The 13305-nt window shown below is 50.3% G+C and overlaps 2 protein-coding genes across 3 annotated transcripts; one reads left to right on the forward strand and one right to left on the reverse strand.

Annotated features, from left to right (window-relative positions):
* Positions 1-30: 30 nt before the first annotated feature.
* On the reverse strand, positions 31-7894 carry EIF3I (eukaryotic translation initiation factor 3 subunit I). Its single transcript, XM_055573824.1, has 11 exons — positions 7759-7894; positions 7573-7665; positions 6250-6337; positions 5882-5947; positions 4652-4801; positions 4437-4564; positions 1616-1726; positions 1416-1505; positions 1032-1105; positions 425-517; positions 31-297 (listed from the first exon to the last, which is right to left on the reverse strand). Exons 1-11 carry the CDS (start codon positions 7759-7761, stop codon positions 216-218), a joined length of 978 nt encoding a protein of 325 aa, XP_055429799.1. The 5' UTR covers positions 7762-7894; the 3' UTR covers positions 31-215.
* Positions 7778-13217, forward strand: TMEM234 (transmembrane protein 234). 2 transcript variants are annotated; one of them, XM_055573827.1, is made up of 5 exons: positions 7778-7897; positions 8178-8329; positions 9503-9569; positions 12088-12270; positions 12447-13217. In XM_055573827.1, exons 1-4 carry the CDS (start codon positions 7882-7884, stop codon positions 12225-12227), a joined length of 375 nt encoding a protein of 124 aa, XP_055429802.1. In that variant the 5' UTR covers positions 7778-7881; the 3' UTR covers positions 12228-12270; positions 12447-13217. The 2 variants fall into 2 exon arrangements, with proteins under 2 accessions (XP_055429802.1, XP_055429801.1); XM_055573826.1 differs by having other exon boundaries at positions 7779-7897; positions 12088-12180.
* Positions 13218-13305: the final 88 nt, after the last annotated feature.

The raw sequence follows: 13305 nt of genomic DNA on the forward strand, positions 1-13305 counted from the left end.
GAAAATGATCAAATATCTGACCAGAAACCATTTATTTCCAAACTAGTTTATTTCATAGAGTCCAAAAGCTTCTGTGACCCTGGCTCAGATGGAGATCCGGCTTCTTTGTGTGTGTACGGCTGCATGGTGAGGCTTGCAGATCACCCGTGCCCCTGTAGTGGAAGTGCAGCCTCCTGACCATGGAACCGACAGGGAATTCCCAGAGGTCTGGCTTATTAAGCTTCAAACTCAAATTCAAAGTACTGTGGGTCGAAGTAGTGGATGCGGACGTAACCATCTTCGCCGCCGCTGCTGTAGCTGGAAGAGACAGCCAGGGCCCAGTCAGAGGCCTGCCCTTTGGGAAGCAGGCCTGGGGGACAGGACGTGGGAAAGGAGCAGAGGTGGGCCAACCAGGGCTGGCTCAGTCCCCTTCACCAGGCCCTACCTCTTGCCATCAGGATGGAAGGCAACACTGTTGATAGGTCCGAAGTGACCCTTGACTCTTCCAAACTCTTCTTCAAAGGCCAAGTGGAAGAACCTGGAGGGAAGAGCAGGGTGGGAAGCAACAGTTCATTTGGTCCCCATCTCCTACCGAAACACGTCAACGGGAACCATTCCCCAAACAAAACTATAAAGCAGGGAAACTGGGATAAGGGGGAAATGAATGAGAACAAAACAAGATGAAGTTGGGAGAAGATTGGACCCAAATGTCTTCCTTGCTATGTGCTGGGCAGTGCTCTTAAAAGCTTCACAACTATTACCTTATTTAATCTGCATAGTCTTATGAGGTAAGTATAATATCACTGTGCCCATTATACAATCAAGGGTGATTGGGCACAGACAACTCCAGTGATGTGCAGGGCTTCAGAGTGAGCCCAAGAGTTCATGCCCTTAAGTGCTGTGTCAGACACTTGTCACAGGAGGGCCCCCAATCTGGCTGCACTCCCTAGCAGCCAATGAATTAAGCAAAGTTTCCTCCATTATCCGGTTTGTGGCCATTGTGAGAGACACTTCATGATGTTTCTGTTTGGAAGTGCTCCTTCCCCCTTTACCTGGCCTCGAACTTGCCAATCCTGGTGGAGGTGGTGGTTACATCCATGGCTTCCTGACCACCGCCCAGCACCACCTGAAGGGAAGAAACTCTAGATGGGCCCAAAAAGCAGGCAAGTCCATTTTCCGTTTCTTCCCCCAACCCTATAAGCCTTTAGTATCTCCTACATCAGACTGGGAAGATATTAAGGGTAAGGGACAAACATCCCTCAGCCACCTCCTGCCCTGCCCCCGGGGCTTCCCCATCATTCACCCTTGTTCCTGCTCTGAGATCTCCTCTCTGCCTGACACTATTTTCCCCCAAAGCTCTTTTCTTAATTGCTAGACAAACTAGATCCTGGAAACATTCTGAGTCTTTAGCAGGAAACTCGGGTGGGTTTCCTTACATGATCGTAGTTGGGCGAGAGGGCAGCTGAGTTGACAGGTCGTTCTGTCCTGAAAGTCTTCTGGTGTTCAAGGGTTGTGGAGTCGAAGAGCTAGAGACAGAAGGCCGGGGAGATGTCTGTAAAAGGAGTCTTCTTGGGGGAAGTGGAGAGCCCTGCGGGAGGGTGGGAGCAGGCCCGCCAGACTCCTTGCCCAGGCTCACCTTGGCAGTGTTGTCCTTGGATGCAGTGACGAACATGGTCATATCCCTGGATAACTGGATGTCATTGATCTGCCGGGAGTGCTCCTTAACATTCACCAGAACCTCCCCAGACTGCGGACAGAAGAGGGAAGCTCTGACCACTCCATTCCCACTACCCCAGGCTCAGCCAGGATTCTGGACCCTTTCTCGTCCCATGAAGGAGAGGGGAGGTCAGGTCGGGCCTGCCTTAGTATCCCCTGAATTGATATTTACTCCCACTCCCAAGCCCAATCCAGTCCAAGTGTGCAGGTTTCATGAACACTGCTAGTCCACCTAGGAAAACAGACACTTATGGTGACACCTATTAATTAACCATCATGAAACAGTAGAGCAGCTCCATTTAATCCTTCTTCCAAAAAATACTGAATGGCTACTATTTGCCAGAAGCAGAGGATGAGATGGTTAGACAGCCTCACTGACTCCATGGACATGAATCTGAGCAAACTCTGGAAGATAGTGGAGGGCAGAGGAGCCTGGCATGCTGCAGTCCATGGGTTTGCCAAGAAATGGACACAACTTAGCGACTGAATAACAACAGCAGCAGCAACACTGTTTGCCAAGCATTGTGCTAAGCAGGTAACAACACATTTTTTTTTTAATCCCCACAACAATCCTATGAAGTGAATATTTTACCACAATTTTAAAAGGAAACTATGGTTCAGATAGGTGGTGTGACTTGGAGATCTCAAAACCAGTAAAAGGCAGAACCCACTGGCATCTCCTTTCCTCGCAGGGTCTTGGTCACAGTTCATGAGGACCGATGCTCATCCAGCCGTTTTTCAGGTCTTCTCAAAGGGCTCTTTCATCTGATTTCCCTTCCCACTTACAGAACCTGCCAGACTATGTAGTACAGAGTTTTAGAATCTGCCCTTAAACATACTTCTCTATGGGAGTTCCCTGGTGGTCCAGTGGTTAGAACTCAGTGCTTTTACTACTGAGGGCCTGGATTCAATCCCTAAATGGGGAACTAGGATCTTGCAAGCCTTGCAGCATGGCCAAATTAAAAAAAAAAAAAACAAAACACCTCTCTGTGCCTCGATTTCTCTATTTAGAAAACAAGATTATTAAAAGCCCCAGGAGTAACTCCCTGGTGGTCCAGTGGTTAGGACTAGTAACAAACAAGCAAGTCCCCAGGGTCCCTTTAAGGACACTATGCGCGTGCTCAGTCGTGTCCGACTCCTCGGGACCCCGTGGACTGCAGCCCCCCAGGCTGCTACGTCCATGGGATCTTCCAGGCAAGAATTCCAGAGTGGGCTGCCATTTCCTCCTCCAGGGGGTCTTCCTGACTCGAGGACACCGGGACTGGGTCTTACCTGAATTTGAGTGATAGGCGCCTGGCATGCGCTCTGCAAACATTTGTAAAGATGACTAAATGGCCTCAAGCACTGGGCCTCACACAGACCCTCAGAAGACTGCCATCTCCTTCCCTGAGTTCCTTTCACCTACTGTCAGGGAAGACTGTATCTTTGTCTCCTCCGTGGACACATGGTAGGGAGGCATCTGGCGCCTCCATTTTGGGGAAGAAGCACCAGTTTTGCAGTCAGGCCTACCTGAGGGCACAGATCAGCTCCACTGTTCGCTAGCATCAAGCACTATTTATGGCCTTGACCTTGGTTCCCATTCCTTCCTGCAGGTAGGCCTGGTACTTTAGTGGACCACAGCCAGTGCTTGTTGAGTGACTGACCAACCTTTAGGATATTACATCCCAGCATTCCCCAGAAACCCAGGAGCCCACATCAGAAATCTGAGACAGCTTGGACTTCACCCTTTCGGTAACCCTCCCTCTCATCCATCACCCTGAATGTCTCCTGTCAGATACCCCACATCCCTGTGACTACTTCCTAGTTTTTGTGCATTCTCCAATCTAGCCTGTGAGAGCTTTCTAAAGGAAAAAACCTGGGACTTCTCTGGTGGTCCAGTGGTTAGGAGTCCATCTTACAATGCAGGGGATGTGTGTTTGATCCTTGGTTGGAAAACTAATATCCCACATGAAGACTGAGAGCCACAGCTAGAGTTCATACACTCTGGGATGCCACCACCAGGACCCGATACAGCCAACATAAAATCAATCAATCAATATTTTAAAAAATAAAAGAGAAAACCTGATCATCATAACCATTTGACGATTTCCTCCTGCCTAAGGGGAAATCACAGCTCCCTCATCTCTGGACCCGAAATCTAGTCCTGGTCCCCCTTCCCCAACACCATATTCCAGTGAGACCAAACTCCCATTCCTGCAGAATCTGCCTACTCCCTTAACTGTGCCTCCGCACACACTGCTCCTGTGTCTGTGGAACAACCCTCTCTTCTGGCTTGAAGCTCCATTTATTCTTCGCAGCTTAATGTACATGCCACGTCTTTTGTGACAGACGGCACTTTCTGTGCTTGGCTGAGCCCTCAACAGTGGCACAGCTCACAACCTGGCCCACGTGCTAACTGTGTGCCAGCCTGTCTCCCAGAGGGCAGGGTCCGTGTCTGATTCCCTTCTTTGTCCCGAGTCTAGCATGGCGCCTGCCACTCAGTGGGGGCAGGGACATGCTTAATTGTGATCACTGGTCACATGTCCTGAGTACTCTATGACAAGTTTTTCAAACACCTGAGGTCATCTGATGCTTGAAACATCTTACAGATAAATAAGCTCTGTGAAGTTATAATACGACGAAGATCACATACTTAGAAAATGGTGAAGTCTGTGTGAATCTGGCCCTCACTGTTAACCCCCGGGCTCATCCTGCCTCTCACAGAGAATCATTCTGATGGGCGTAGGCCTCACCCACCTTACCTTGGCACTATACTGGTTGAGCTCTCCACCTTCGTGGCCTGCAATGATGCACTCTCCCAGAGGTCCCCAAACAGCACTGGTGATCTTGGAGTCGTTGCAAGGGATCCTCATGTAGGGCTCATTGCTGTCTGTGTGGGGCAGCACATGTCAGGCCCTGGGCTCTGGAGCTGCGCCCCTCACCTCAACCCCAGTCCTGTGCCCCAGCCCCGGCTCACCGATCTGGCTTGGATCCCGCAGGTCAAAGAAGCTCACAAAGCACTGGTAGCCCATCTGCTTGTCTGTGGAGAACATGATGATGTTGCCCCCAAAGTCAAAGCCACAGGTCCGGACTGCTGAATTGGTCTTGAGCAGGGCCAGCTGCTTCCCTGGGAACAGGCAGTCTCGGTTAGTCCCTGCCCCCTGCTGATTCCGGGAGGATGCCCTCTACCCCTGCCTATCATTACAATGCACTGTTCCTCCTACACTGGTGACTAGCCCCCCGCCCTGTCTTCTTCCCTCACTGCTGTGCTTTGGCTCAGGTCTTTTTAACTTCTCCACACAGTCCCTCCTTAGACATCCCGCCACTGTGGCACTCACAACGGACTCATTTGATCTGTCTCCACCTCTGTGGAGAATGTGCTTCTCCACAGCAAAGACCTGCTCTAACTTCTCTGCATGTCACCAGTGCCCAGCAAAGACCTGGGAGAGATCTGGGTACCCATAAAATATTTACTAAATGGAGCAGTTTAATAGGCTCCCGTCTTCTCTCTGTTCCTGCAATGTTCTCCACCGCTACCTGGGCTTGCCAAAGCTAAACATGCTTGGGGACTTCCCCAGCAGTGGTTAAGACTCTGCCTTCCAATGCAGGGGGTGTGGATTCGATCCCTGGTCAGGGAACTAAGATCCCACTTGCCCACTTGCCAGGGTGTGGCCAAAAATTAAAAAAAAAAGAAAAAATAACTAAACAGGCTCTTCCCTGCTCAGGACCTTCCACAGCATGCCAAGTCCTGCAGAACGTCATGTTCCCGAGTTCACACTCAAGGCCTGTTCTGGCCCCAGCCTGCCTCAGCTCTCCACTGCTGTCTATTTCACCCCCCAGGCAGCAGGAGCTCCTGCCAGAGCAGATGACTTGGGCGACACTCGCTGTGCTTTCACTCCTGAGTATGCCGCAGCGATCGCCTCACATGACACTTACTTTGGGAAACCTTCCCAGGCTGATCCCATCCCCATTTCAGCCTTCAGTTGCCTCCCCCTCGGCTTTCACAGCGCACTGTGCGACCTCTAACAAGGCTTATATCTCACTGGAGTGCCTCTTTTCACCTCTGTCTTCCTTATTTTCTTGTCTCTTTTTCCCTAGACTGGGAACCATCTCTGGATTTATCTCTATTTCCCCAGAACCTGTTGGCCTCAATAAGTATACTATAGGTCCTCACTGTTTGCTGAAAAAGTGAAGGATCCAGGCTTACCTGTTTCACAGTCCCAGAGACGACAGCTGTTGTCAGCTGAGCCAGTGAGGACATGCTTGGTGTCCCCTGAAGAGGGTGTTAAGAAGCATGACAGAATTCACCTGAGTCCTTGTCCTCTTGGAAGGCCAAGTGAATCATCTCCCTATTCAGCACCAGAGAGCCTTCCTTCTCTCATCCTAACCTCCTCATTCAGAACTGGAACCTGTCCTAAATGTTCCCCGAACTAGTGAACAGACCAAGGAGTAGGAGGTAGGTAGCATCATTCTCCAGACCCCACCAGAGCATCTCAAACTCTCAGCTTCAGGTTAGCAGCTTCTCCATTGCTGGTAGACCCTGGGAGCACAGACTCAGAACAAAGATAAGGATACAGTCAGCGTCCACACACCACACAGCTCCGGTATGGCCCATGTAGGTGCCCAGTCTCTCACCATTCACAGAGTACCATACATTGACAATCTGGAGGATCAAGGACAATGTGACAGGATGATAGGCATCGCAGGCAGAGCCATGGCCTATTTTGCCCCAGAAGCTTCTAGCCAGGCCAGATTCTACCCTCCCCTGCGCATCTCTTGAGGAACAGCAGGTTGCTGGTAAAAAGACCAACTCCTGGATTCTCCTCCTGGTTGCAAAAAAGTCTCCATCATACCAGCCTTTTCCCCAGACTCCTAAACCCGTTGAGGAATAAAAGGTCGAGTATCAGCCTAGCAAAACAGTAGTGTTTTGGTGTTCTGTCCAAACGGGAGCAGTTGGTAGGAGGGAAACCTGGGTTCCAGTCCCTGTTCTGCTACTATCTCACTGTATTATCTCAAAATGTGTGCTTTTCCCCTCTGAACTTCAGTTTCCCCATGTGTAAACTGGCCAGGACAATAACGCCTTTTTCAAAGGGTAGCTGTGAGACTCCAATAAAATAATGTCTAAGGAATTTAAAATGTAAACATCTAACATTGATATGGTACTCACAAACATTATTCAATTAAGCTCTTTATTTGAATAATCTCACTTAATCCTAAAGACAACCCCAAGAGGGAGGTACTATTACTACCCATAGTTGTAAAAAGGGGCACTTAAAAGTTTATAATGGTTAAATGGCATGTTCAAAGTCACACTGCTAGTGAATGCAGGACTCAGGATTCAAATCAGGTCTGTCTGGTTTCAGAGCCCCCACGTTAGCCACTAGGGTTAACTTTCTCCATATGGAGGTGCCTCAAAACGCAGTACTGAGGGGCTGTTTGCAATGAGTGAGTGGCAGGAAGAGGGATGACTGAAATGATACCACCTTCTTTAAGGCCTTTATCTCTCGCCGCCCCAGGATCAACTTCCCTCTTCTCCAGGTGGTCTGTTCCCCTATCCTTGTAGAATAGTTTTGTTCTTCCCCGGAATGAGCTCCTCTCCGCCCCATAAGCAAGATGACCCACGTCCCCGTTCCCTTTCCACAGGCCCCCTTGCTTTTCTTCTCCGTGGCTACTCCCTCCTCCTATCAACAATGGAGTCCTTTCCCACATCTATCGGTGTAATGCTCTCGCCCTCCAAACCCCGGGATGATCTCTCCCTACTTCTCAGAACGGGGCACTCCTTGGTTTTTCTCGCAGCAAAACTAGCTTGTCCACCCTTCGCCCCGGGAGAATGAACTCGCCCGCTCCCGGGCCCCCTCCGCAAGGTCCCGGCGGGCCCGCCCTTCGGCCGACGCTCACAGGGTCCTTGGCCACCGTGAAGAGGAGGTCTCCCTCGCGGTTGTACTTAATCTGAGTAATGGACCGCTCATGGCCCTGCAGCAGGATCGGCTTCTGTGGGGACAGGACGGCAGTGTCAGCGCCCAGAATTGGCCCCTGCCCCAGCCCGGAACCCCACGGCAACACCTTTAACACAGAAGAACTCACCATCCCGGCGGTGACGCGAGGAAAGCAGCAACGTGAGTAGAACCGGAAGAGGCTTTGGCGCCACTTCCGGATTACGTGTCTCCGCCTCCTTCGTTCCCGGAAGAGGAGAGGAGCGGCGTTGCCATGGCGGCGACCCTGGGTAAGCGGGCCCCGCCCCTCCCCTGGCTTCCAGACAGCTATCCCAAGTTCATTTCTTATACCCCCTCCACCACCTAACCCCGACCCCTGCTACAAACCCGAACCTGGGCTCCAGGATCCATCTCCCCGGCTTCGCGGGGCCTGTCCTACCCGCCAATCACACACGGGGCGTCGGAGAGCAAAGACGGGATGTGGGGGCGGCGGGGTGGGAATGGGAGGCCGGAGGAGGGCTAAGGCCGTGCGGTGGGGCGGCGGGGGCTGTCACTCGTATCTCCATCCAGGGCAGGTGCTGGCTCTGGTGCTGGTGGCCGCTCTGTGGGGTGGCACACAGCCATTGCTGAAGCGGGCCTCCTCCCGCCTGCAGCAGGTTCATGAGCGGACCTGGGCCCGGCAGTTGCTGCAGGAAATGAAAACCCTCTTCTTGAATCCAGAGGTGCGTCTGTGAATGAGCCCTCTCTAGAGAGTAGCAGCTAAGAATTTGGTCTCTGGAGTCAAACAGATCAGGGTCACAATCTGCGCTCCACCACTTACTCGCCAGAAGCTCTTGGATGAGTCTTGTTTGCCTTGAGTCTCAGTTTCGTCATCTGTCAGTTCAGTTCAGTTTAGTTCAGTCGCTCAGTCGTGTCTGACTCTTTGCGACCCCATGAATAGCAGCACGCCAGGCCTCGCTGTCCATCACCATCTCCCGGAGTTCACTCAAACTCACGTCCATCGAGTCGGTGGTGCCATCCAGCCATCTCATCCTCTATCGTCCCCTTCTCCTCCTGCCCCCAATCCCTCCCAGCATCAGAGTCTTTTCCAGTGAGTCAACTCCTCGCATGAGGTGGCCAAAGTACTGGAGTTTCAGCTTTAGCATCATTCCTTCCAAAGAACACCCAGGGCTGATCTCCTTTAGAATGGACTGGTTGGATCTCCTTGCAGTCCAAGGGACTCTCAAGAGTCTTCTGTAAAATGGGGATAATAAGGGTAACTGTCTTATGGGGCAGTTGTGAGGGTTAAGTGAGGTGAGGCACATAAAGCACTTAGCAGTGGGCCTTATATATATTATAATTAGGTCTCAAGTCTATGATGCCCTGAGCTGCTATTAATATTTTATTATGGTGATTCTTCCAACAGACTTTTCCAGAGGAAGGGCTTAGGGCTCAAAGTGGCCCTGGGGAGAGGGGGATAAGGGAGAATCTAGAGTACTACTTCTGAGCTCAGTGCTGCCAGTCTCGGCTGGTGGGAAATACAGAGACACAACTGCCTCTCAGGGCTAAGGGCTTTGAGTGAGGTACAGATAAACTGTTTTGTGAGTTCAGAGGAGGGAGGCTGGAGCTGGGCGACTGAGGGAAGGTTTCTTGGAGAGAGGAACACTGGCACTCAGGGACTTGCAGGATGGGGTGGATAGAAACCAGCGGGGCTGAGGGGCAGGGGATTCAGGGCAAAGGTATGGGGTTCAGTCAGCGATATTCCCTCTGCCCTGGAAGGGTCCTTTTCAGATGGCTTGGGCCCTAGGCCCTTATAGCTCCCCCTCCCTCCAAGGGAAGGCTTATCTTGAAGCTCAAAGAAGGCAGCCCCGCTTAGTTAAGCAATCACACTGACTGCAGTTTTCTTCTGTTTCCAGTACCTGATGCCCTTTTCTCTCAACCAGTGTGGCTCCCTTCTCTATTACCTCACCTTGGCATCAACAGGTGGGTCTCTGGCTTAGAACCGCTATGCTTAGGATGGAGGGAATGTCTCAAACACCTTGTTTCCATGAGTGAGGGATCTGGTTCCATATTTGCACCCTCTTCTCTAGGCAGTAAGGTATGGTGGGTTGGTTATGAGTATGCTGCCAGGCACAGGGTTGGTTTGAAGCCTGGCAATCTTGTGCAGCAGCAGAAAGTTCCTTTGGCCGTGTGAAGGGTTTTTGAGTGTGTGTGTGTGTGTGTGTGCACCATGCAGTTTATGGGATCTTAGTTCCCTGACTAGGGATCAAACCCAGGCCCACTGCAGTGGAAGCACAGAGTCCTAACCACCGGACTGACAGCAAATTGCCCAAGGGCTGCCTTTGACACTCTTGCTTCCACTGCTAACTGCCTGCCTGACCTTGGGCAAGTCTCTTATTTGAACCTTGATTTTTTATGGTTGACTTCATAGCACTGAGAGAATTAAGTTCAGTTTTGAGAAGCATCCGGAGCAGTACCTGGTGCACGATGGACTGGAGGAGCTCAATAAGGATACATTTCTTTTCCCCTGTTGTGTGTCCTCTCCTGCATCAGATACTGTTCTGGTTTTACACATTTAAAAAAATTCTCAGCCCAACCTTATAAAATGGACATGATTCTCTCCACCAAGGCAATGAAGTTACAAAACTTTGGGCAACTTATTTCACCTCTTAAGTCCCACAGCATGTCAGTGCAGAAGCATGTGAAGCCATCTATTACTAAAGTTTATGCTCTTGAACTTTGCTAATAGAAGTTTTTGCTATAACTTTGCTATAACTCACCTGGAGTCTCACCTGGGCACCCCCCCCCAGGGATTTGAGGGGAGTTTGGACCCCAAATAACCCTGGGAAACCCCTCAGAAAGTCATGGGAGGGGCTAGGCCCACCTCCAGATCTGCCATGTCAGCTTCAACTAGCGTCACTCCACTTTCATCTGTGTTACATTTTGGGCTTCTCATAAGACTTCATTTAAAATAAAGTTTGAAAGCCTCTGGCACTCCCTGCTGCCCAGAACACTGAGTGCTCTGGAAAAATGCCTGCAGTTAGCCATTTACCAAGTTTTGAGCAAATTGGAATTTCAGGATCCTCTTATCTCACCACTTACCCTGCCTGTATCCATTCTAATAATCAGAACAGTGGTCACTATTCATTCAGGCAAGGATATACACATGTTATCATATTTCATCTTACAACAACCCTTTTGTAAGACGATGCTGTTATCTTGCTATCACTGTTTTTCAGGTAGGGAACAGGCTTAGAGTGATTGATCTAGCCAAGATCACGTAGGGAAACCTGGGTCTGCCTCACTCCAGTGTCCTATTCTTTCCTCACACTATGCTGCTTCCCTCTCCCATCTACTGTTGCAAACCAGTCTTTAGCAACCACTATGTTCTGTGTTGTGCAAGGTTAAGGAAAGCGAGTAGGCGGCAGTTGTGTCAGTTTCTTGGGTGGCTAATACCAGCCATGGCCGCGCCTCGCAGGGGATGAGCAGCTGCGCAGTTCTCTCCTCCTCTGCCTGGAACAGGTGAGGCCTGGGAGGGCTGGGAAAGAATGTGCTGAGGAGCCAACATGCACAGCCTGCCTGGCAGTTATGAGTTTTGCAAACAAGTAACTCAGTTTCTGATTTATCCATTAGTTTTTTTGGTTTTATTTATTTTTTGGTATGTGTTTTAAGAACACAACATAAAATCTGACTTCTTAAAAAGCTTCAAATTTACAAAATTTAAGTGTAATAAATTTTAAGTTAAGAGTATTGTTAACTCCGTTAAGTCTTTTTGAAGTTTCGTTTATTGAAGTCAGAGCTTCAAAACGAAGCAACAGATCCTGGACTGTGGTGACCTCTACTTAAGAACCAGCCCTGTGGAGCCTGTCCTGTACCTGTTCCTACCGCTGACGTTTTTTTTTCTTACATAAATTCCATGAGGCCCAAGTCCGAACTGAAAAGAAACAAATGTGCTTCACCTGCTGTTTTGCTTCGTCCTTATCCATTTAGTTCTACTACCTTTAGAGTCAGGCAGACCTCAGTTTAAATCCTCAATTTGCCTCCATTTCTGTGGTGTCTTTGAGCCTTTGTTTCCATTATGATGCTAATGCGCTTCCTGCATTGTTGTTATGAAGATTGATTCGATGTAAAGTCTGCTTGTGTTTGGTGTTACTGCACGCATGCTACTGTATCCTTTGGCTTTGGGGTACCTGTCTGTCCAGATGTCCTTGAGATCACAGTAGTTCTGTTTGAGTGCAAAGACCTCATCCTTACCAGCAAACGAAGATGGTCCCAGACCTTGTAGTTTAGGTCTTCTTGCTGGAATCCTGAGGGAGCACTGAATTTGAAGTCAGGAGACCTGAGTTTGAATCCTGAGCTTTGCTGTGACATTATCTGAAAAATGGGGTCACGAGACACCTTTTTTAAAACTGTCTTGATGATGTAATGAAAGTGTTTTGTGCCTAGAAAGACTTTTTTTTTTTTTTGCATCTCAGAGATTCTTTTCATTCTGATCACTCAGATCTGACCCTAGCTGTGCCCATCAGTAACTCTCTGGCCATCATCTTTACACTGATTGTTGGGAAGGTCCTTGGAGAAGATATTGGTGGAAAACGTAAGTCAGGACACTGCAAGTTCGGGAAGCCACTACTTGGACTTTGACACCCCTGGGTTAGTTTTTTCCAGAGCCGTCTCCTGTGACCAGGTGAGGAGAGGCTCTTCCCTCATCCTGCCCTTTCCTCTGTAGCTCTCCTGCCTCCTTGTTGCCATCAGGGTTGCCTTCCCCTGGGTAGTTCCCATCTGAGCCCTTCCCTCAGCCCTGCGTCAGCTCCTACTGGCATGGCTGTCTCAGAGCTCCTCAATTTCTACCCATTATCCCAGGAGCATTTGCTGGCATGGTGCTCACCGTGGCAGGAATTACACTCTGCATCACAAGCTCAGTGACCAAGACCCAAGGGCAACCGTCTACACTTTGAGTGAACCAAGGCCACCTCCAGCTCTGCTATGTCCAGGAAACCCTTGGGCCATGAGGTAGAGGCAGTGAGCCTGGGACTTAGGCCTCCCACCCCCGGCCCCAGGCCCAGCCTCAGCTTCCTCACCTCCTGGGATAATAACTACCTCATGGATCGTAATAAGAGAACAAGAGTGAAAGGGTTTTGTAACTTTCACATGCTGTTCAACCACTCAGATTTAGCACAAGAGACTTCACCCTCACCCTCAGCAGCCCTCGTGCCCCAGCAGCACTCTCTCTGCTGTCATGTCAGGTCCCCAGACCTGTCACTGTTACTATGGCCTGACCTGGACTATCCCAGCAGCTGGGTGGTGGACTGCAGAACCCCAGCTGCAAGGAGAAGGCCAGCTATAGCCTCTGAGCCAGAAATGCAAACAGGAGGCCTCCAGGGCTCAGCCTTCGCTGGTTGAGGGGAGAACTGGGGAAAGTGCGTAAGAATGGCAGATGACGTGTGGGAGAGGAGCTGGCTGTTAGCCTCCCTGTCCCTCCCGTGAGGTGGGCGTAAATCCTCAACTGCCTGCCCACCTCAAACGCCCGTGGGCCCCGGCACTGCCCAACTCCAGCGTGTGGAGTGATGCTGGGTGAGCAGTTGTTGTTGAGTCGCTAAGTCAGTTGTCTGTAATAAATCTGTAGTAAACAGATGGAGGTTAGTAAGTATTCTTTTATTGTGACAGACCCGCTCCCATGTTTGTGGTCTCTCCCCCAAACCCAGCTGGCTACTCCTTTCTC

This window comes from Bubalus kerabau, chromosome 3 (assembly GCF_029407905.1).
Source record: "Bubalus kerabau isolate K-KA32 ecotype Philippines breed swamp buffalo chromosome 3, PCC_UOA_SB_1v2, whole genome shotgun sequence".
Classification (NCBI taxonomy): Eukaryota; Metazoa; Chordata; class Mammalia; order Artiodactyla; family Bovidae; genus Bubalus; species Bubalus kerabau.